Source organism: Gigantopelta aegis, chromosome 4 (genome assembly GCF_016097555.1).
Source record: "Gigantopelta aegis isolate Gae_Host chromosome 4, Gae_host_genome, whole genome shotgun sequence".
Taxonomy (NCBI): Eukaryota; Metazoa; Mollusca; class Gastropoda; order Neomphalida; family Peltospiridae; genus Gigantopelta; species Gigantopelta aegis.
In genome coordinates, this window is record NC_054702.1 from 93,818,859 (window position 1) to 93,844,101 (window position 25,243).

The window sequence follows — 25,243 nt, forward strand, 5'->3', positions numbered from 1 at the left end:
GTTTTAATGTTATTATTAGCTACCGGGTAATATGATTCAAATTTAATTACAAGTATTGTCTTGTTATTTCTTTTATGCTCATCTCGTTGTGAACAAAAACAAATCATCTGCAAAATTATGCGAGAACGGCTTCACTGATTTACAGTTTGCTGATGATTTTTTGTTCATACCCCAAATGTGATGATGGTGTTCATCTTAGGAGGTATAAAATCTTTAAATAAAACAACGAAAAATACATCAACAAATGTTCCAAATATTATAACCATTTAATTTTTTTGGGTATTAATAGTATGTTGAAACAAAGTATCCCAATTTCTTTGTTGGTCAATTTATATTTGAAATACAGTGTACTTTCTTTTTAAAAGTACACATTCATAATGATGACAGCTTTCGGGTACTAGGACAGCATGAATGGTATAACCCCCTTTTTGAACTTAAAGCTGTTCCATTAATCTCCAATTTTGTTATTAGCAGTGGTTAAAATATTTCTGTCAAGACTGGTTTTAGCCTGTCAAAATTTGTATGTATAGGCTTTACAAACATTTCTTTTTATCTATATATAAGATTCACAATTTTATGAGATACTGTTAAATATGTTACGTTTTGTTCACAAAATGTAAGCTTTTGTGTTGGTGTACAGTATAAGGCTTGTTCAGGGATATTTCACATGGGGGTGGGGGGTCCTTGAACCTTCCATCACCCAGTTATTATTTTTTTTACTATTAAAAGTTACTTAGTATGCATTGGAAATTGAAGTTGACTAGACATGATTATCTCGACATGAAAATTCAGTTTTAGGCATGGTACAAGTCACTTACTTCATAAACTATGTATCATGGATACTTGCACACTTCTGTTTTGATTGATAAAAGATACTCTTGTGCTGTCGCACTGGGAACTATCAGCTGTTGTTCAAAACGTCGAAAATTTAAATAAATGCCACTAGTACGTTTATGCTGCTGACTTAACTAAATTAATTTTTATAATCATTTGCATAATAATTTATAATATTTGTACATCACATACATTATAGCGTATGCTGCGGTATTCGTTTTTTTTTTTTTGTATCAGTAATTTAGTTTAATTAAATAATAATGTTTTGCCTTTAGTTGAATTTGTCACAACCTAAAGTTTAATTTTGAAAACAAATTTAGTTTTTTGTTTAACATGCTTTGAAATGAACACCAAATGATATGTATGCAATCAAATGTTATCATCTTGATGTTGGAGGGACCGAGCCATCAAACTCCAGATAAGCATGATCGAGAGAATTGGACCATTGGACCAAGGTGCCGTGGCCTGATGAATTAATAAAGGTTAAGACGACAATGTTTGTCTGTATTTATAACATCCAATGTATATACCAGTATTACTAGCAAGGTTGAGGTTTTTGTCGGTTAGCAGTATGACTTTTTTTGTAGGAAGATGTTTATATTTTGACTGCTAGTTTACATGTATACCATTGGTCAGTACTTCTGCTATTGCATTTAACCTAGGCATACATTTATTTTGTATTTACTGTTGATGGAATCTTGCATCAAGGAAAGTATTGTTTTACAGTGAATCTCGTTACAAGTGTATATTTTATTTTTAGTATTTCAAGGGTATTTTGTTATATATATTAAAACTATTATGATTTCTTAGCTTTTTTGGCTAGAAAATGTATTCTTGCCCCAAATTTATAACTGAATTATATTGTTTAAGTTTGTCATAAAATTTAATATGTGCAGTGCTTAATGTTGAACAATTCTATTATTTTCCTTGAAGAAAATAGCACTGTATTAGTAGTTACAAAACAATTATCTTTCCAATTTCGGACATTTTTATTTCATCCGTTGCTTTATATTGAAAATGTTTCTTGTGCCCTATTTGTCTTAAAAGGAATGTTACTCCTCTTGATTTATGCCATTTATCAGTGTTTTAGCAAGTTAAGATATTTCAAACAACTACCATGTACAAACGTAATTTGATGAGCTTTACATTTTTACTTAAGAGACTATTGGTCATAACGTTAATTAATATGGGCAGGGACATTTACTCAATTGTTGGTAGTTTTAGAGTTGATTTAGAATCTCATTAGCAAAGATACTATCATTTTAAATTATTTGGGAACATTTGAATGGATGACAAAATGTTAAACAATGAAATGTCTTGAATATAAAAATCCACCAAAATAGATCATTGGTGCATATGGTTTGCACCGGGATCATTAAAGTATTATTTGGGCTCACATGAAATCCTGATGGCCACCACTGTCTCTTGTTAAAACACTTGGAATTTCACACCAATTTGTGGAAAATAGTTGGAATCATCTCATTTTCGTCAGCACATTTTTACTCCTCAAACACAACTGAGTATTTTATTTAAAAAAACATTCTGTATTTGTTGTGTGAGAGCCTTTATTTTCATACCTTGATTAATTTTATCAGTGTTGTCAGTTTGTTTGATGATTTGAATTTCAAACATAAGTAATATTATCAAGTGTATTTTTCTTCACTGCCATACTTGAAACCAAATTAAATATTTTGGACAGTGATTTTGAAAAAATGATATATTTATGGAAGTTTTATGTGGGTTTTTAAAACATTTTTATTTTATTTTATAGCCTATGTTTTGAATATTTGCAGTTCGGTGTAGGTGTTGAAATGTTATCAGAACACAGGTTACATGGTCATTGATCATAGTGAACTGTTATTGATAATCTGATATGTTCATGTATCCAGAATATTTTTGATTTAATGTGTGATCCTTCTGTATACCAATAAATCTGCCAAAACATGAAGGTACCATTGTTGTTTTTTTGTCAGTTTGTTTTGTTTAATGACACCACTAGAGCACATTGATATCATCGGCTATTGGATGTCAGACATTTGGTGTTTTGACATATAGTCTTAAAGAAACCTGCTACATATTTCCATTAGTAGCAAGGGATCTTTTATATGCACCATCCCACAGACAGGATAGCACATACCACAGCCTTTGACATACTAGTCTTGGTGCTCTGGCTGGAACGAGAAATGGCCCACTCATGGGGATCGATCCTAGACACTGCATCAGGCAAAATGCTTTACCACTGGGCTATGTCCCTCGCCCGGGTTTTTTAGTCAGTGTTTGTATTGCTTTAATTCATTTTGAATTCATGACTGTCCTATATTGCCCAATTTGTCTTATCTGTGTTGCAAGAAATCACAGTTCATGGGAACACAAGATTCATCTTGTACCTTCAAGAACTACACTTGGCAAATTATCTAAAGAAAATTGACTATATGTTTCATCACAAAACGCCATATGTATATATATATATATATATACTCTTCAAAAGAAGAAACGCAAAACCACATTGTCGTAACATTTGGAGAATTGATTTAATTATTGAATGGTGAGTCCGATAATTACCAAATGTTGGAGGATTGTTCACAATTCACTCTAGTCCATTGTGAGTAAGTGATAGGACACACCACCAAGGTCAAGGTCATCTGGAGTCAATACCGGGTGTGGCCTCCGCGTGTGTTGACAACTGCCTGGCACTGCCTGCCCATTGAAGCAACCAGAGTACGGATGACGTCCCGGGGGATGGTGGCCCACTCGGCCTGCAAGGCTGCTGCCAGCTCGGGCAGGGTCTGGGGCTGTGGTTGTCGCTGTCGGTCCAACTCGTCCCATAGATGCTCAATTGGGTTCAAATCTGGTGATATCGATGGCCAAGGAAGGACATTAATGTTGTTCTGTAGGAAAGCCGTTGTGAGACGTGCTGTGTGAGGCCTGGCGTTGTCATGTTGGAACACTGCGTTGACGTTGGCCATAACTGGAACGATGTGTGGCCGGAGGATCTGGTCAATGTAGCCCTGTGCATTCAGGTGGCCCTGCACGTGGACCAGGTCAGTTCTGCCAGTGTGTGAGATGGCTGCCCACACCATGACACTACCCCCGCCGAATCTGTCCACTTCCTGCACGCAGTTTGCCGCATAACGTTCACCACGACGCCTATACACGCGACATCTTCCATCATGACGTCGGAGCAGAAATCGGGACTCGTCACTGAACCACACCTGTCTCCATCGCAGTTGAGGCCATTGTCGATGAATCTGGCACCACTGCAGTCGGAGTCGACGGTGTTGTGGTGTTAAGATGACACCTCGAACTGGACGTCTGGCACGAATTCCTACCTCACGTAGGCGGTTCCGTACGGTCTGGTCGGATATCCTGCGCAAACCTGGTATTGCTGCGGCTGTGGAGGTGGCAGTAGTCAATCATTCCCGAAGGTGGCGTACCTGGATGTAGCGGTCCTGCCCGGGGGTAGTGACCCGTGGTCGACCGGATCTAGGGAGGTCACGAGTTGATCCATGTTGCTGGTAACGGTCCCACAGTCTGGAGATGGTGCTTGGGGACACATGGAATGCCCTGGCAACGGCCGTTCTGGATTCGCCTGCGTCTAGTCGGCCGATGGCATTGTTTCTCTGCGGTTCACTGAGACGTGGCATGTCCTGGATTGTCAACTGTCGGCCAGATACAGAGGCCAGGCAAGCGAACACCCTGCACTTTTATACTGTCGGTGTTCATGTTGCACGTGCAGACAACGCACGTGCAGTGGTGACATGGTTTGCACGTGGCTGCGTTTTTGCGAATATTCACATTTTGAAACTTTATTTTACAGTAGCTGCGTTTTATCGAATGTAACCGTGGGAATGTGTTTGGGACATGCAATGACCTTATATTCACAAAGCATGAACCGGTAGGAAACATAAAATCGGAGTTATAACCCATTTGTACCCTTTTGCGTTTCTTTTTTTGAAGAGTATATATAGATAGATACATACAGTGATCATGATCATAGAGCTTGGTGCATGTACAGACATTTCCTTTTCGGTTTCAGTTTTCACACTAATGCTTACGCATAGCTTCTGTACTCGGACTTAAGTGGACATGGTTTGAGTTTTCTTTCTAGGATTCTGAGCCTCTCCAGCAGTTTTGATTTTGCAGTTTGTTTCTCCTAGACAAGTCGTCTTTCTTGACAAGTGTCCTCAGTCTGCCTGGTCTATATTGGTCTAGTCTCTACCCTAAGTTTGACCAGTCCAGCTTGGGTGACCCTACCAGATGCTCCAGCTGGCAATAAAAAGTAATTGAGACATGCAAGCTACCTCACCACGTTGAGGAATGGACCATGAGATAGAGACACACTGAAACCTGTCAAAACTGGACCCTGAAGTACCAGAATCCTGTCAAAACCAGCCAAGTTTCATGGTCCCAAATTTTTTACATTATAACACATGACCGTCTAAACACCAGATCTGGTTTAAATCCGATACATATAATGTCCACAGTTTTGACAGGTTTCACTGTACATGTATAAATTCATTTTCAATTTGGTGCCCTCTCCAAAAAACTATTGAAACTGGTGAAGCTGTATGTACCCTACACATTTCCTCTCCCAATTCATACTCCGATACATGTGAGTTTTTAAACTGCAAGGGCTAGTGGAAAATAGATGAAGAGCTTGGGCAAACATTGGGTTTATTTTCCATCCAAACACTTCTGTTGTCATCAAATTTCAGTGGCGTAGCCAGCATGAGGCAGATGAGGCTGCTTGTCTCCTGGAACTTCCCCAGATTTAGTTTTATTTTTCCCACGCCATTTATTTTACAGGTCTGGGTTTGCCTCGGCATTTTTTCCTCCCTGGCTACACCCCAGAATTTGAATGTACTGAAATCAATTTAACCCCTGTCCACACAAATTGTTATCTGAAATGGAAAGACATTTCAGAGCTATGAAATAATATCAGGCTGTTTCCTAAGTGTTTGGCTACACTGGCCTCTGTGGTATAGTTAAGTCGTCAGACTTGACAATGGTGGGTTCAGAGTATCCTAGTATCAGTTCCCACCTCGATGGGCAAGATTAAGGCCAATACACCCAACTTCTCTTTCACTAACCCACTATTATGTACAGACAACCCAGACAGCCGAGTTTTCCAAGACAGCGTGCTTGAACTGTAATTTAATAGAAGCATGGAAACAAATATGAATGTATGTACATGTTCACTGCACTGCTTTGGAACCAAATGTCTGACAACACCAAATTAACTACACTTACTGGGCATTAATTTTGTGGATGGGCTATTGAATGATCTGCAAAGCAGTTAGGATCAATAATAATACCAATGGATGATTGGACGACGACGACCATACAGTGCCAGCAAGATGTTTGTCAGTCATCAAGTAAAAAACTTTGATATTTGCTGAAGAGCATAATCGAAACAACCTCAAACGACCTACTTGCCCATCTGTGGTGTACAAGTGCGTACGTCAAATCTGTATGTGTAAATTGTTGGCACAAACTACTGTATTATTATGTAATCAGTTTTGTATGTGATGTTTAAATATGTTCTATGGATCATTGATCTGAAATACAAATCTATTATTATTATTATTTAAACTTTCCACAGACAGGATATTGCATTCCATAGAAGTGAATGAAATGACAAGTATGAAACCATGCATTACTCCTAGTTCTTCAACATGTTTACTAAAACAATGTACAATCTGTGAGTAAAAGAAAACAATGCCCATTAAAATATCGACTTCTTTATTTAGAAAATATTCATGGCCAATAACATTCTGTTACAGTTTGACTCCTTAGTTCACAAAGCTTACACTAGTGTTTTCCCTAGCTTGTTTTAGCATGGTGCAGCACAATGCCTCAATAGTCTAACGCCATCTTGCCTTCATCAGCACCATGCTGCCCTGAGATTAAACAAGCCTTTTTCAGTAATTAATTCAAAAAGGTATTATTAATTAATAAAATATGCCTTTTATATCTTTTGCCATTCATTTATTAAAGCAAGCACATGAATTACATTAATGTTTATTTCAATAATTTTTTGTGTATTTGTAATGAAATACAAGTGCCCCGAAAATGGTGAAAATGCCCCAAAAGTGTTTGGTCTACCATGCCTTGACAAATTTCTAGGGAAATCACTATACACTGCAGGCAAACTTGAGTTTATTATTAAAGTCTCAGACCCTAGTTTTAACCTGTCAAAATGGACACAAAGTTTGGTTAATTCTACAAACCTATAAAACATTTGAATAAAGTTGCAACAGAGTGAAACAGGTGCCTCTCATAAGTATATACATTTAAAAAAATAATAAAAAATGCATTTCTTGGGTGTTAGAAACACCAGGATGACCAGAAACCCAGGCGTATGGAAATGGATGATCTAAACAATAAAATGTAAGTAATGTCTGAACGATCAAAAACGGATCAAATAGTGAAAAATATGCCTTAGTGTTTAAAAACACTTTAACACAAGTGTCACCAGAAATAGGAACATTGGAAAATTGGCTGGGTAAGATAGTTTCACCTTTGAAGGATTTAGTACTGACCAAATGAACAAAACAGCACAAAGCTTCATCGATGAGGGTTTTTCTTGAAAACTTTCATAACTTGTACAGGCACTTCAAGGCCAGTTCCATTAAAGATAAAAGAAAATTTGTTTTAATCATCCTCAACATTTTGAACCACTGCCATTTGGTGTCTAACAGTTATTTGGACACTTTGATCTACAGTGACTCATTCGACTTGGGCTAGCTCAGGCACTTTAAATTTTATTTCAATTTGTTGAAATAATTTCAAGTTATAATTGATATTTTGTTAGAAAACAGTTTCTGCAATTTGTTCACTTTAATAATTAAATTCCCAATTTACCCAGAGCTATCCCTACCTTGGACCTTACTAAAAACAAGCACTTATAACACTGACATACATAACGAAATAATTTCTCACACAGCCTGTTATTTTGTTGGAAAATAACCGTTTCTGAAGCAAGATATGAAGAAGATAATTTGACAAATTGTTCTGCTCACCCAGAGCTAGCCTTGTATCTATTGGCCCATATTTATTTAAAATATAATTACTGGATTATTAAAAGAAGTTGGATGTGGGTGTGAGACCGAACAAGTCATTTCTCATAATAGCACTTGCCAAAAAATCGAGGAAGTATTTTGGAGTTTAAACTCTTCTGCTTGGCAAAAATTTAAAACCCACATGTATTTAGTTTTTAATGGCTTTCACATTACTATTGTAGTTAAAAACCGTCAGATATTGGTGTCCAACTAAAAACATGGTGGTAAATTGTGTACACACTCATGATGATATTGCTTCCATCTGACCAAACCCTTCCAGAGAACGTAATTATCAGTATATTTCATCCATGGAACACTATGAAACCAATATTGAATTTGGGTTGCACCAGATCATTCTTAAGTTACTGTCTTTCAATTAACACTAAAGTGCATGAACATCAGAACTTGATAACTACTCATAAATGTTTGCATTTTACCAGTAGGTTAAATTAAATTTTACATACACAATTATGTATCTGCTGTTGAGATATAAATTCCTTTATTAATGAACTTGTAATAAATATACTTCAATTAAAATGTTATTTTAGTTCCATTCATGATTATATCAATGCATGAATACATTCATTCAACCAGTTTATTTGAGATATTCACTGACTACTACAATGTGTAAGTTGAATTTGTTTAGCACTGTGATTTTTAACACTGAATTTCATCAGCTGGTAACTTGTTCTTTTATTTCCTGATTATTTTCCTCCAATTCATTCATCGCATCCTCCTTGGCTTTTTGCTCTTTGCCAAACTTTGTCAACTTGCTCATTATAATATAGTCATAGCCTTCTTCAAACACTCTAGCTTCTGGTGAAATCTCGTCAACGTCATACCTAAAAGAATCATCCACATATGATGTACATGGCTGTTAACAAAAGTAAAATGTTGTGACTGAAATTTCAAGGTACAGGGCATTCAAACTGGTAGTGTTTTATATGATAATTGCAGTCCACTTTAAACATGTATTTCTCCCATCCCACACCCTGTTATTTTTTTTTATTGGACAAAAACATTAATTTGATGGGTCCTGCAGTGAACCTATATTAATGGAAATAGTCCTATTAGGCTGACATTTGTTGGGGTATTCTTTCATAAGCTACGGGTATGTTTTTTAAAGTTTGCATTATTACCCGATATTATTTATTTAGGCTTTACCGCCAGCTAATGGATGGCAAATCAAATATTCAAATACATTTACATCGGGTGGCCCTTGTGCTATTGCAAATTCATTATGGGAGGGGGAGGGGGTCGTTAAAAATTGGGGTAAAAGCCAATGTCTGATACTGTAATACGCTAATATGGAATAGTCCTTTGTTGATCTTTGTGTCCATTTAACAATACGTAATGCAAAATCTTGCAGTTTTAATACCCCCCTCCCCTTGTAACGTTTTGTGACCGTGTCATATTTTACTTTGGGGTCTTTAGTAATACATATATGTTAACATAAAATGGCAATGACTGGTTGCATTTTACTTCATGAATTAACATTACGTTGCACAATAACCATCCCCACCCCCCAATTACGTTTCGTCACACATCCCATAATTCCCACTCTCCTCAGTGCACGTTGGGTAGTTCTCGAATGACCCATTATTCAATCGTAAATAATAAAGAAGTAACATACCGCTGGTCGGTAAATGTTATATTTGACCGGATCAACTTTATTAAGTTTCAATATCTATAATACGCTATCTAATAATCTCCCCGCAGAACTATTACATTGTAACAGTGTTCAAACTCGCACGTGCTGTTCGTCACATGATGTGACATCGGGTACGGCCATTACTTCAAAGGGAGTGAGTAGCACATTTAAATTAAAGGGGTTTTTTCACTCAATTTACAACTACTGTAGTAACGTTGTTGTTTTTTTAATTACAAAAACCATACCAAAAATAATTTTAAAAAAATAAAAGAAAATAATAAAATATTTGAAAACGAAACAAAACATATGTACACACATTTTTACAAAATAAGATCGTCTGCTTAAAATAGCACAGCAAATGACAGTGCAGGGTGCACATTAAGTCAATACTTTACTTTCTACGTCCGTTCGGACTATGTAAATAGCGGATTGGATGTGTTGCGATAGATCCCAAATATGTGTTAACGCAAATGGATGAATTAAAACAAAAAGTTGTATTCTTCTACCAAAACTGTATTATATCAGACAATGTAGGCATTATTACTAAAAACTACGACACAACAGACTGTATCAAAACAAGATACACCTAATTTGCATATCCAGGTCAGAATTGTTCATCACGTGTTCGTAATCAATCGGAAAACCAAAACGAAAGCTAAATTTGTAAACATTTTTATGAGTTCAAGTGTTCACAATGAGAGCAAGTTTGGGAATCTTTATTGGGAAACCGTTGGGTCGTAATTGGGAAAAGGTTTGATATTGGATTGGGAATTTACGTTAGGGGAATGGGACCGTTCACCGGCCCCTAAATGTATGGCAGATTATACCCATCTGATGGGTACCTAAAGGGGGGTCAGTGGGGCAAAGGAAATGGCCGAAGTGATCGGGTTGACATTACGGTAACCGAAAACGGCGTAAGTGATTCTCATTAAAAAAAAAAAAAAAACAATTATTGAAAACATTATTTCCACAATTTCTCTGACGACGGAAATCCGTCTCACGACGGACAGTTAACAGCCATGGATGTATAGCCAATATTCTTTACCATTATATTTAGCTTCTTGAAATAAACTAAGGACATTTTTCATTTCAAAATCAGTATTTTTCTATATGAATGTAGTGATTAGAGGATACACAGGGATTTAGATTCTAAATATTTGACATCCAGTGACTGATGATTAATAAATTAATGAGCTCTAGAGGTATTGTTAAACAAAACAAACCTTAATTTTAGTAATGCAAGCCTTAACAAAATTGTAGAGTAGAAAAACTTACTTCAATGCCTTAAAAAAGTCAAAGCCTTCCTTGTTGTGTTTAAACGATGTCAGCATAACCTTTCTCATGTCATACCTGCAGAACAAACAAATAAGTGGTTACAAATACAATTGTCAATAACTGACAGTTAATATGATAGTGAAAGAAATGTTAGTTTTTGTTTTTTCAACACAAATACTACTGCCATTGTTTTTTCAACACAAATACTAATGCCAATAACAATCTAACAGTTATCATTTTAGCCAAAGAAACGTGCGTTTGTTTGTTTTATTTCATGCAAAGTTTGCTAATTTATATACTGAAGTTTAACGTTTTAGTTAAAGAATTTATATTTTTCATGCAACTTCATCTTAGTTTGTATTTTTTAATAATTGAAGTTACTATGCCATTGTATTGTAGGTAGACAATCCTGAATTCTAGTAACAAAAAATTCTTTATAAATTAATTAAAAACCAATGTTAGGTGACAGCTCTACATTATCTTCCTAAGGTTTGACTGGAGATGTTTGTCATCAATATATTAAGTTTGTCATCAATATATTAACACTTACTTGTTTGCCATAAGTTCTAAGGTAAGAACCAAAAATTTCCCAAGACCTTTCTTCCGAATTTCAGGAACCAGCTGTATCTCGTATCTGAAAGTATACAAAAAATAGCAATTGTAAACAATTTCACCAAACATCGTAGCCTATTTCTGCCAATCACAGACCTCAAGGTGATAAAAAAACAATTGAGGGGAGTGATTAATTACTCAGCTAATTTTGATTATGGGCAGTCATTAAAGATGTTACCATACTGATATCTTATAAATTCACATGCAAAGATGAGCTAAAGATTACTCTCTTTGAACTAGTCTAATGGCAGTGATAGTTCTCCATAAGTGGCAAGGTCTGTAATCACTTTTGTGCATCATACTGAATCTTTCACTAGCAAATGACTGTAGAAAAAGCTGCACAATCAATGTATGAGCAGTCACAAGGGAAAACCTACAACTTGGCAAAAAAACATGTTTTTTTCTTTTTTTGTGGTAAATAACAGGTAATAACCTTAAAAAACTAAATCTCAGGTATTTGGGCTCTATCTTAATTATATCTTGTAAAAATACAGCATTAACCTTTAGACTACTGGATTAATTTTGAACAAAAACCACGTTGAGTGGGTACAAGTTTATAATTTTTACTCACATATATTCACTTAAATGTTTCATAAATACATGAAATAAAGTTCATATATGAATCGGTAAGTATTATTTTCGTGTCTTTTTTTTGTAATTTTTATTATTTTAGATCGGCTAATGGTGATTAAAATTAGGCAAAAAATCGAAAAAGTTGCGTTTACTTACGGGTATTTGTGGCCAGCTGTCCAGTATTTATGTCCATTATTCCCGATAACAGTGGTTTTCTGACCAGAATTTTTTTTTAAACCCGAACTACGATTCATATTGCAATATTTGCTAATTTTCGTTGTTGGTAAAACGATCAAATTTATTATCAAATTAGCTGTTACAATCAGCTATCGATCCCTGAAAATTACCGCGACGTGCCGCCATTGTTGTCAAGCGAAAATACTTGCCGAAAACCACTTTTTGAACTCAAAATTTCAAGGTATTTTCAATTGAAAAAATCAAAACAAAAACCACCATTTTGAAAAAAAAATCTTTTTTCTTTAATTATATTTCCGTTTCCGGTGAGTGTCGTGTGCAAAACGGCGGGAAATATGAATTGGGGAATGCACTGTATACAGTGTAGGCCTACAGTATATCGACTGATGTGACGTCGGGCGAGATATCTCGCCTGCAGTAGTCAGAAGGTTAATGACGTCACTTTTTCCACATCAAAGTAGACGACGTCAAAATGAAACTTCAACATTATTACCATATTCTAGGTTACTTCCCGCCCAATTTCAATAAAAACAGTCGATTTGGAATCAGTACTTTTTTAATTTTCTGTTTATCCAGTATTTTAAATTATATATTCTGATGGGTTGTTTTTTTGTTGTTGTTTTTTTAAAGTGAGATATTCCGATTTAAAAAAAAAAAAAAAAAATCTATAGATCCAATACATGAATGTAATACTAATTAGATGGACATGAAATTTAGCGAACTACAACATTGCACACCCCTTTTTTCAAATTCCTGTTACACTTCGCACCCAACCCACTTTATTCCTGTATCATCCATAGAGTATTTTCATATTTTGTTGGTGTCGTACTGTCGAACTATATCGTTTCATTCTTTGGTTGGTAGAGGATATGTTGTATCCTGGTACTTGGGGCGGACAAAAGGTCGAATGATTTTATACAGGTAGTATTGTTTCTGATGAGACAAGTGTTTTCGCTGCTCCATTGAAGCGGGGCGGCCAGCCCGCCATTGCATTTTGCCACCCCATTTTTGTGTTTTGCCGCCCCCTTTATTTTTTCTCCACCTTTCTTTAATTTCCCGCATCCTAATATATTTTACAGCACCCAGCTCTGCCATTTCAAATTGCACACTTTTTTTCACACACTGAACTTTTTTTTAATTATCAATCTGCACACTGGACATCAAAGAAAACAAGCTGCAGTGTGTACAAAAATGCAAACAAGCAAAAACTTCAGTAGCTTACGATAATGTAATTTAAATCTATTTTAACAGACTCTGTGGTGTCCCATACCAGTATTCGTTGATGTATTTAATACAAACAATTAAAGTTATATTTTATTTTATTTCTCCAACTGAGAACAGCATGTCAACTTTTACTTCCGCGTTTACATGTGACATCATTCTTTGAGAGGCGTTTACTCGGTTTCTGATGTCGTGCTAAGTTGTAGGTTTTCGCGTGTGACGGCTCATATATTAACAAGAAAAGCATTACTTACAAGTACAGTACTTCTTCATCAAATTCCATATCAAACCGGAAGTGTACAAATGCTATGGGTTTGTCATCGTTATCTCTTGCCACAAGATACCAGGCCTTGTGTTCTATCATTTCATCCTTTTTCTCTCGGTCCTTCCAGCCCCATTCACTCTGTGCATACCTTGAAAAACAAGATACAAACAAATATGAAAACTACAGTCTAAGACATTAAAAAGACCATTTTGTTCAGCTACCAGATAAAAGTTAGGTGGGTTTTTTTTACACTTATGTCAATAAGTCACTGATTTCCAGAACTTGAATACATAAATACATGAATAAATGTTTTTATTCTTTTATATGTGTTACTAAGTTGAGTTCAAGAACTCTTTTGTTAAAAGCATTTTGAGAGTACTGCAAAAGCAATACACATCCTCTACCTGACCCAATAATTTTTCGTATCTCCTAAACTCAAGGGACAAACATGTGTGAAAAGTGGATAAATCACCATGAAAGTTCAACTTGATCAGTAACAGTACATGATAAAGCTATATACAAAATTTCATCTCAATATTTTCAGGTATTACAAAACAAAAGTCAAAAAAAAAAATCATATCTCCTAAGTTCAAGGACCATAACTCTGTCAAAAATGGGTAAATTGCCATGAAAGTTAAACCTCATCTGTAACAGTATATGATAAAGTTATATACAAAATATCAGTTCAATATCTCAAGGGCTTCTAAAATAGAAGTCTGGAAAACCAATTTTCACATTGCCCAAGTTCAAGGGCCATAACTCTGTCAAAAATGGGTAAATCGCCATGAAAGTCAAACTTGATCACTAACAGTACATGATAAAGGGCAAAGCATTCTGAAAAAAGTGGAAAACCAATTTTCACATTGCCATAACTCTGCCATTCAAGGGCCATAACTGTCAAAAATGGGTAAATTCAGGGCACAATATTTCACGCGGACCGCCGTTCTGTTCGCGTGTTGGTTACGCAAAATTAAATTTACGCTAACCGCAAATCGGTTACGTCGTGACCTGTAGACGTTCAGAAATTAAAACTTACAGACTTCACGATTACAGGAAGTTTATTAACGCAGACATAATACTAGTATTCCGACCAATCTTTTAGACTGATTTTTAGATACTTATTGCGCGGCAAACCAGTAGACAACAGTATATTGCAACGGTTGTAACTTGCGACCGAAGGCTCAGAATAGAGACGAGCCAAACGTTTTAAAGAAATATGCACGGACCGCTAATGCACCTAAATTATCTGCTGCTATTTTATCTCTAAAGGAATATATGTAGACATAATATTGGATTGCCTTTAATTTTACAAAGGTTGAAAACGGTTTTAACGTAAACAAAAATGCAAAAATGTCACAAAAGCTGAAAAATACTAACATCGCATAATGAGCTTTAAATAACAAACATTTGGAACGTCACTGTAGTATAGAAGTACCAGCGATAAAGTGAAAGTAGCATCGCCACCGCAAAATATCAGTGTCAAATTGTGGTCTTTCTTTATACATTATTATAAGATTTATTTTTATTAATCTAATCATGCACCAATGAGTAGCCTGTTTTGTAGTTTAGAGGAACTGGACATTTGTTGTTTGGGTTTTTGGTGGGTTTTTGTTTAATCTGCTGTATGCTAAATTTTACATATCAGTGACAAATGGTAGCCTTATTTCTTATTTATAAAAGAAAATTATTAGTCTAATCATGCACCAGGGAATGGGCATTTTTCCTCCAAATGTATCTATTTTGTTTCAGTACTGGGCTGATATTTAATCCTTTTACAATAGTGTTAACTTCCGCAAGCTTCACAAAGGTTTTAGAATACGGTGGCCCGATGCCCGAGGACAGTGGTTTTTAGATTCGGGCAACTAAAAATTACTTTTTGCGATCCTGATGGCAAGTGGTGAATAATAATAATAATAATAATAAATCTACAACGCTACGATCGTACGAAAACAAAAGAAATTTCTGTAAGTCACTTCTTTCAATTTGCAAGCATTAAAGAAACTGTTTTCTGTTTTATAAAACGTTTTCTTTTGTATTTTGTTTTAACTTTATGTTTGAGCTAAAAATTGTGTATTTAAAATATAATTTCAACGTAACTTTGATGTAACCGATGAGGTATTCTACAGGTTACGCAAATATAATTCACGTAACAATTGGTTACCTAGGTAAAAACCACGTGAACCGACTTCCGGTTACCTCAGATTTTGAAATATTGTCCCCTGTAAATTGCCATGAAAGTCAAACTTGATCTGTTACTACATGAAAAAGCTATACACAGATGAAATCTAGTCCCTCCAATTGGACCGATACGGGACTAAAAACAGGAGTAATCAAAAGATGAAAAGAAGCAACTATTTGAAAAGAATATTACAGATTTTATAACTAGTGTGACATGTTTCTGGCTAGCATATTTTTTTTCTGAATGATTAAACTGACATATTACAATTTGTTGCATAGAATATCAATGTCTGCATCTAAACATTTAAATGCAAATTTCACCAAGTACATACAGATCCTTCATGTTGGTCTTTGTGAGTTCAAAAGCCCAGTCTATGGTCTGTTTATCCAGATCACCCACTCGCTTGCACTCAATTTTCGCCACCAGCCTGAAATATACAAACAAGACAACCTGATTTATCACACACAACTTTGCACTGTATTAGCACATGTATTAGGATATAAAATACATTTAGCTGTTAAAGTGTTTTACTTTTATTTTACACATTACTCAATTTAACAAATCCAATGTGATTGTGATGGTCATGTGTTTTTTAATTAACATCAAATGCATTTTATTCAAAATGGAAATACATATCTCAGAAACTAGGGAGTTATTTTAATAATAGATGTACGGGTAATACATGTGACATTTCAATAATACTGCCTTCCTGTTGGTAATTTAATGAAAATATTCTATAATACAAGAACGTCCTTAATTAATTTTAAAATTTACAACTTACATACATGTATCTATTTTAACATATGCTAATAATTAAATTTTCTTTGCGTCTATACACTTTATGGCAATCTGATTGGTTCAGAGGTGCTTTTTTTTCCCGTTCCCCCCCCCCCCCACCCCCAAACCCCCGACTCGCACTAGTGCAACAAGCCAGCTTATTCTGGCAATCATATTTAGATATTTTGAAGAACACACACGTGAAAGCTACAAAAAATGTATACGCTAAATTAATGGAAAATGCTATTAGCAGAGTAGACAAAAACCTCTTTGCTAATCATGACATGAGACTGTCGTTGGCCAAAGAAATCATGTAGGAAACTTCACGCCTGTAACTTACTTGTAAGCGATGTTCAACAGCTGTTGGCAAAAATTAAACGGTTCCACCGACAGCATAAATGTTAGACACATTCCCTTCATTCACTTTCATAAAATATAAACTAAACACGAATAGGACAATTCCTTCCAATATAGGCCTAACTAAATGATCTGTAAAAATGCACAGCAGCTAGAGGAAATGACGTCATTTACAAAAAATCACCTAATTCAAATAATAGTGAATGAACGTTCGCATTCTTACATGACATAAGTATCAATGAAATTTACACAAACAATACTACAGGCATATTTAAAGCTAAACAAAATAAATTCAGTTATGTATTGTTAAAGTATGCATATAAATTTAATTATAAGATTTGACCGCAATAATTTTTTGGTTCATGCAAATATGAACCAAAAAAACGATGTGCACACTTTTGTATGACCTCTACGCGGGTTAGAGGGTCATAGTTATATATATATATTAATACAAGATCAGGGATCTCACTGACCCTCGAAAAGTGTCTTTTGAAGCATGGAACTTGGACAGGACTCTTGTTTTTTTAGTTTTAACTTAAAATCCTATTATGGGACTCCCCAAATTTCACAAGAAAGCTCAAATGACCCCCAATGGAGAGTCCAGTGAGAATCCTGCTAGATATAAACATTAAATATTATATCCATGAGCAAGACTTCAATGAACACTCTAAGTGAAAAATGTAGCATTAAATAATAAAACTAAATGCCATAACGTACCCATTTCTGTCAAACTTTTTAAATACTACAAAAGGTGCCAATGGGTCTTCCATCTAAAAATAGAACAGAATGTTAGCTTTTCAGTTTTAAGTCAGCAAAAAATAAATATATTAGGAATAAAATCTATATACAGAATTATACAGAAACTGCGAAGAAGGTGCCAGTTTACAAAATTCTTTTTTTTATTATCAGATGTATATGTGTGTGGGCTGTGAATTTAGGATTCCTTGGCTTTGCTACTGCAAATCTTAGATTTTGGGTTGGAAGGGCAAGATTATAACATGGAACCCCAAAATATAGATTCAGAATCGAGATACAAAACTTGTGCAAATTGTTTTGCCAAACCATCAATATTTCCCTAGCTTGTTTTAGCATGCCTCAATAGTCTAGAGTGTCATCTTGCTTTAATCACTGTCATGCTACCCTGAGGTTAAACAAGCCAGCACATTAATTACATGTATTTTTATTTCAATTAATCTTTTGTCTTAAATGACCAAAAAAAAAAAAAAAAAATGCCATGAAAATGGTGAAAATGTCCTGAAAGTCAATATTTAGTCTACCATGTCTTGCCAAATTTCTAGGGAAAACACTACATCAATTTCACATTATTCATTTTTTTTTAATTTGCAATTACGGAAATGAAATGTATAGGATGAGCATAGTGACAAACCTACTAGGGCATCACAGTGTTGATATCTGATTTTCAGGGAACAGCAGCAAATAAGGAAGGTACCCACAGACTTACTATCAGTGCTGTGGTAAAATTTAAACTCTAGCAATTCCCTTATTGTACTGGACATTCTTCAAAATACACACATGTATGTGGACATTCAAAAAGTTACATACTATGTACCTTATTGCAGTTGTCAACTTTCACAAGTGAAAGCTTCATCTTAGCAGTTTCCTGGAACAAAACAAAAAGAAATTATTTTCTTATTAATATAGAAATTAGTTTCCACAAACTGTATCCAGCATAAAAATCGTTATGATTATAACCGTAGTACAAGCAGAAACAAAATGTGTTTATTAAAACAAGTAGTAGTAATTGAAGCAAGCAATTATAACAAAATTGCAATTTAACAGTAAAAACGCTTTAAAAGCCAAAAATAATTCACACTGCCTAAAAACTAGGGCCAGTGCCTTTAATTTGTAATTAAAAATATGTGTATTAACTTTCTGAAACAAGGAGCCATAATGTTTAGAGCCGGAACCCACTAAGACAAAATGCAGTTTTTAGCCTGCTTACAGCAATTTTAAACCAATAATGATCGCAACAAATAAATACAAAATTAAAAGGTAAGAACAAAAAATTATCCATTCAACCAATGGCAATAATTTTTATCCAGCCCTTGACCTATGGCAATTCATATCACAGTTAAAGCAATTGTCATTGGTGCTTCCATAAAGTTCAGGGGCCCATTTCACTAAACATCGTAAGTTTACGTCTGCTACTGTCAGTTATACCGGCCATGCGTTTAAACGTGTTTGGCATCTATTTCACGCAAAAAATTACATCACTACGGAAGCTGGACTACTTTTTGGACAAACAAAAATGAAATGTGTATTTCAAACTATATTTGTTGTACTATAATAGTAATAAGAATTGTGGTTTAGTCGTAGATTTATGTTTACGTGCAAAATTAGGCTTACGATGTTTTGTGAAACTGGGCCCAGGCCCAAAAATCAATTGATATGTATTTCTTTAACTTAGCTGCAAGTTAAAGTTTGTACATTACATTTTTATTAATTAATGTATCTCTACAAGATCATGAACTTCAGGTGTATACAAGTATAAGACATTCTGGTAAGAGTGAACATTATACACAATTTCATGCACGGTAATTGATTTTGTGATAAGCATAAAATTAATAACAATTCTTTTTGTAAAAATACCTCTTTTCTTTTTAACTTCTTTTCTTTGCCCTTCGCTGATTTTCTCTGTAAAAAAATTTAACATCACGATTAACATGTTCCACAAACCCAACATGATTTGTATACATCTGAACTAACATGGTGTTTGCAACATTTAGTATCTTTAGTTTGGAATAGGATAAAAGAGGAATATTTGATTTACAACTCACTCCACACATTTTTAAACAGCAGCTATTTGGTATCTCACATGGTTGAGAGAGTGCGAGAAAACCTGCTATCAACACACTGGCTATCCCCAATGATAAAGCAGTAGAGGAACTTTTAAATGCACTTTCCATAGCTATTGTACAGTCTTTGCCTTAAAGGTAGGGTCAACTCCAACAAGAGCCGTATGTGTTGGAAAGATGCATACCCGGACCACCAACACATACTGACACTTTAGCAAATTAAAAACGCGTAATTTTAGAGTTAATAAAAAAACATGATTATTCCTGCTAACTGGGGGCAGCCATTTTGTTTCGTTTTTGTGACGTCAGGTGGGATATCTTGGGGCGAAGTGACGTCAGCTCCTGACCATCTCCTGTATGTACAGTGTAAACAAAAGCAGTAATTTTCGACAAGGCGCTTCTCTTTGATCAACCCGACTTGTAAAACAGCATAAATGACGCAATAATATAATAAACTATTTAACTAAATATATTTCAAGTTGCATTAACGGAACAAAATGGGGTTATAGTATTTTTCTCTGTTTAATAATCCAAAGGAAAAATGTACAAAATTAGGCCTATTGATATGCTACGTTGGAGCAAAGTGATGATATTTTTTTTCTTTGGGACTACGTAATTGGTCAGTTCTGTGGTTTTAGATGGAAGTCTACTTAATCAATACAGTAATAAACCATGTCCATTACAATTTTAGGGGCGACAGGTAATATTCCACAATACCGGTATGTATTTTTGTGTCTAGACAGCGTCAATTAACTGGCTCGTCTGGTTACCAATCAAATACACACCTGCCAATCAGGAATTACAGGTAGAAGCAACTAACAGCATAGACCAATTAACTAAGAAAGGACTCCGTGTATCATTTCAGTACGTAGGTTAATGCATGGGCAAAACATTGTTAATTGTTTCGACTTGTTGTGTAGCCGTTTTGACAATGGTATTTTATTTTGTATTGAATAATAATATATATAGTACTGGATATACTTATTACTGGCTTACTGGGATGTGTATTATTACAGAACATTGCAATGTATGACTATTTATCATCCCGCAAAAACAATTGTGTTTCTCTAGTTCTAAGGCTCATTCCTGACGTGACGCGTTAAGCATTACGTAACCACCAGCTCGCCAGAGGGCGTACTCACTGAGATGGTACAAAATGGCTGCGCCCGTTATATATAATAGCCGTCACATTTAACTGTTTTATTAATTAACTATACGATTATACGTGTTGATATTAAGCAATAATGTGCATTATATATCGTTAAATATGCATACCAGGCCAAATGCCTTAATTGTCCTCTTCTTTAAGCAAAATCAAGGCCAATTGAAAATCACTTCACTGAAACAGTGCTAGGTGAGCAATGACGTGAAGTTTCAGTTAAAATGTATTACGTTTTCATAGCAAGGCGATCAATTTACCAATCCCCTAACTCCCAGGTGAGTGTGAAGTGGAGGGGGAAGGTGACCATGCTCCTATTCTGGGGAAGACTGATGTGTATGGGCAGCTGGTATTCACACCCAATTCAGCATATACAGCCTAGATCTGCATAAATGACTTGTCAATCCCTCAAAAACAAGTATGAATTATATAGCATGCATTTATTTTCTGTTGAATTACATGTATCCACAAGTCACAATTTTGAACTGTTTCAACTGCTTGGAATGACAGGAACATTTTAAGAATTATATATATATGTACCAGGGGTTTCCCTAGAGCAATAAGCCGACACGGCCCGTGCTCCCTTAGCCAGCCAAGTAAGCGCCTTCATGTCTGGTAAGCGCCTTAAGTGCAGGATCGTGTCGGCTTAATTTGTAACATGTATACAAAACAATGGAGCTGTGATCCGTAACGTCATTCACCACACATTATCACACTTCCATTTGGTATCTCTGCAATTCTTTAGATGTTCACTTTGAGGTCCATTGATCGCACCGTTTTAATTGTCGGTGGGCTTGTGCTGGTCACGTGGTACAGGTTATCCTAAGGGCTGAGTTCAGCCAGACCGAGCGAAAACAAAACGTTTGCTACACTGGTTTGTGTGCTTCACGTTAAACCAAATGGACACGACAGACACCAATCAAATAGTTCGCGAACATTAGGAAGAACGTTCGTTGGCTGAACTGAGGAAAGCTCTTGGCGTAATATACGTCACGCTTCAGAGTCAGCTGACACCCACGTGTCAAGAGACATCGTTGCGGACATTAAACAGTACAGTTACACAGAAGTAAATCTTGATGTAAATTTGTAGAAAAGCAATGAATCAATGAATACCTAACTGCAGTTTCGGTTATTTCCTTTGTCTTTGTTAATTTTGTACCTATGGTCGTGAGCACGCATGCAGATTGTGATCGCGGGAAATGAACATGCAGTATTTATACAAATTGCAGTTACACGTACACTGAATTAGTTTACAATAATCATATTTGTTAGATAATGCTAGATATATATTTGTAAAACTGTGAGGTGACATTTAATAAGTTAGCTGGATTTTAAAAAGACCGTAACATTTTATTTTATTACCTTTTTTTTCTTTTTTTATAAATGAATATACTGTGACGTCAGCATTCTTAGCTTAGGTATTTTACAAGCAGAAATCACAACAAGCATTTAACATGACGCTGAAATCAACAGCAACAACATGGCCCAAATTATGAAATTGTTGGGGGTGGGGAATTGATGGGTTATTTTTTTTTTTAAGTTTTACCCCCCCCCCAAAAAACCCAACATAATTTGATGGATTGAAGGCTGTTTTCAACCCACTACCCCACTTCTTTTGGCTTGATTTTTGTCTTATAATGATGCTAAATATGTAAGCGCCTTAAAAAAATCCTGGGGAAAGGCCTGTGTACATTGTGATTTACCACTACATTTTTTCAGATATAAAGTTCTATACAATACATTAATTATATAATGCACTGCATCCCCACCCACAGCTGAAAAAAGTAAATGAATATAACTTCCCTTGTGGTTGATTACCATAATTACTCCACTCCCCTCAATTCTATTTTATTTAATTTCTCTCCATCACCACATTCCAGGACTTGGTCTCTGCAAATTCTACACATACATCTTTGCTTAACCCTTGTGGCCATCTGGAAAAAGCACTTGATTGAGATATGATGGATTGTAGGGTCAATGAATGGACTCCACCTTCCTTCTGTCCCTACTAGTGCCCCACAACTGGCAAGTCAACGACCATGGTATGTATTGTCCCGCTTATGAGAAGTGCATGTAAAAGATCCCTTTCAGCTATTTTGTTAACAGTACGTTGCCAGGTCATACAAGTGTCAAAGTAACCAAACAACTTGAATTTGTTTTTGCATAACCCATAAATGGTTCACACAAATTTTCTTTTTTCACAGACCTGTGACCTCGACACAGATCATCATGTCTTACGAGATGGACTCCAGGCCTTTGAAAATGGTTAGAATAACCGATTCATTTGTGTGTCACTCACACAAAGTCTAAAATCATGTAACCCATTTTCATTTATACATTAAATTTAGGAAATCATTTAATGGTTATGTTCCGAGGATGGGTTACGCAAAACACAAATGGAATACCTAATTTTGTTGTTTCATAACAGTTTACGCAAATTTATTTCAGCTGTTACTCATTGGTAGAATATTTATTCTGTAACTTCAAAGCTTGGAACATGTTATTGGAATCATGTTAATTTTTTGCTTTTTAGGCTGGTAGGTACTGGGTTCGGATCCCAGTCGAGGCATGGGATTTTTAATCCAGATACCGACTCCAAACCCTGAGTGAGTGCTCCGCAAGGCTCAATGGGTAGGTGTAAACCACTTGCACCGACCAGTGATCCATAACTGGTTCAACAAAGGCCATGGTTTGTGCTATCCTGCCTGTGGGAAGCGCAAATAAAAGATCCCTTGCTGCCTGTCGAAAAAAGAGTAGCCTATGTGGCGACAGCGGGTTTCCTCTTTAAAAGTGTCAAAATGACCATATGTTTGACGTCCAATAGCCGATGATAAGATAAAAAATCAATGTGCTCTAGTGGCGTCGTTAAATAAAACAAACTTTACTTTTTGCTTTTTACTACTGACAGGGCCGTACCTGAAAATTTTTGTTTTGTTTAATGACACCACTAGAAGGAAGGAAATAGTTTAATTAATGACGCACACAACACATTTTATTTACGGTTATATGGCGTCTGACATATTGTTACGGACCACACAGATATTAAGAGAGGAAACCCACTGTCGCCATTTCATGGCCTCTTTTTCGATTACCAGCATGGGATCTTTTATATGCACCATCCCACAGACAGGATAGTACATACCAGGCCGTGGTATGTACTACCCTGTCTGTGGGATGGTGCATATAAAAGATCCCTTGCTAAGTTGCTGCTAATCTAAAGAAGCCCATGAAGTGGCGCCAGCAGGTTTTCTCTCTATATCTGTGTGGTCCTTAACCATATGTCTGACACCATATAACCGTAAATAAAATGTGTTGAGTGCGTCATTAAATAAAACATTTCTATCTTTCTTTTTTTTTCAATTTTAGTTAAAAAACTATTATTTTTTTTTTATTTTGTCTAGCTGGAGAAGACACTATACCACTGTGCCTTGATTTTATTTTTGCACTACCACTTTTGCTATTTAAAGCTAGGAAATGCTCTGAATTAGTTTAAACAGTAAACTTACACCCATCTTTGTGTATCTTATTCTTTAAAAATAAACACCGCTCCACTTTCCCGCGTGATCAAGGGAGGTAATTATTGCTGGATGTACGGTACTATTGTTCATTGGAACGACTTTAAAATCAACTATCGATGACTCTAGGACAGTACCCAGACGTTTATTGCGTAATGCACAGTTTGATGGAAGTTCATAAATAGTTTGGCAATATTTTTGATGAATTAATACTTATAAAGAATTTTTTTTCACAGACTTTAATGTAAAAATAATAATTAATTTTTTTAATTAAAACAATATGAAAATGCTGTACTTTCTCATGCCACAGACTATGACATACCAGTAGGCCTACGTAGTGAAGTGCATATGCCATATGTAGCTAAAATAGGTCCCGTGGAAATTGTATGTTAATTTTTGGAGCCAATGATATTTATAATCATTATTGTACACAGATTCAGAAAAAAATGTGATTCCATTTTTTCTGAATATCAAGGTCATTTTGAGGTCATCAAAGGTCACCACTATTATGACTATAAATGTGTTCAAGTTGCTAAGTGAAATAAGGTGTCACTGTAGACTGTCTTTAAAATATTAACATGTTAAAGGAAAGAACACCGTGTAAACATAAAAACATTAATAAAAGTTTGTTTTGTTAGGGGGCGGATATACAAATTTGAAGAGAGGGGACGGGTGGGCAAAATATTCTAACTACTAGATGTTATGTCATATTTGGTCAAATTCACCACAAAGTTTGCAGTTTCTGTTAAGACT

At 35.4% G+C, this 25,243-nt stretch overlaps 1 protein-coding gene across 1 annotated transcript; it reads right to left on the reverse strand.

Moving 5' to 3' along the window:
- Window positions 1-6,846: 6,846 nt before the first annotated feature.
- Window positions 6,847-24,546, reverse strand: LOC121372383 (N-alpha-acetyltransferase 40-like). Its single transcript, XM_041498687.1, has 9 exons — window positions 24,482-24,546; window positions 19,611-19,655; window positions 18,571-18,621; window positions 17,718-17,770; window positions 16,198-16,293; window positions 13,677-13,835; window positions 11,372-11,455; window positions 10,822-10,896; window positions 6,847-8,737 (listed from the first exon to the last, which is right to left on the reverse strand). Exons 1-9 carry the CDS (start codon window positions 24,485-24,487, stop codon window positions 8,569-8,571), a joined length of 738 nt encoding a protein of 245 aa, XP_041354621.1. The 5' UTR covers window positions 24,488-24,546; the 3' UTR covers window positions 6,847-8,568.
- Between the last annotated feature and the right edge of the window lie 697 nt (window positions 24,547-25,243).

Bases quoted from the DNA above. Each gene is read 5' to 3' on its own strand.
- LOC121372383 (XM_041498687.1), bottom strand. The intron at 11,456-13,676 runs GTAAGTAATGCT...GTATACTTTCAG, and splicing joins GATGAAGAAGTACTGTACTT to ATACGAGATACAGCTGGTTC. The intron at 8,738-10,821 runs GTAAGTTTTTCT...TGATTCTTTTAG, and splicing joins GACTTTTTTAAGGCATTGAA to GTATGACGTTGACGAGATTT.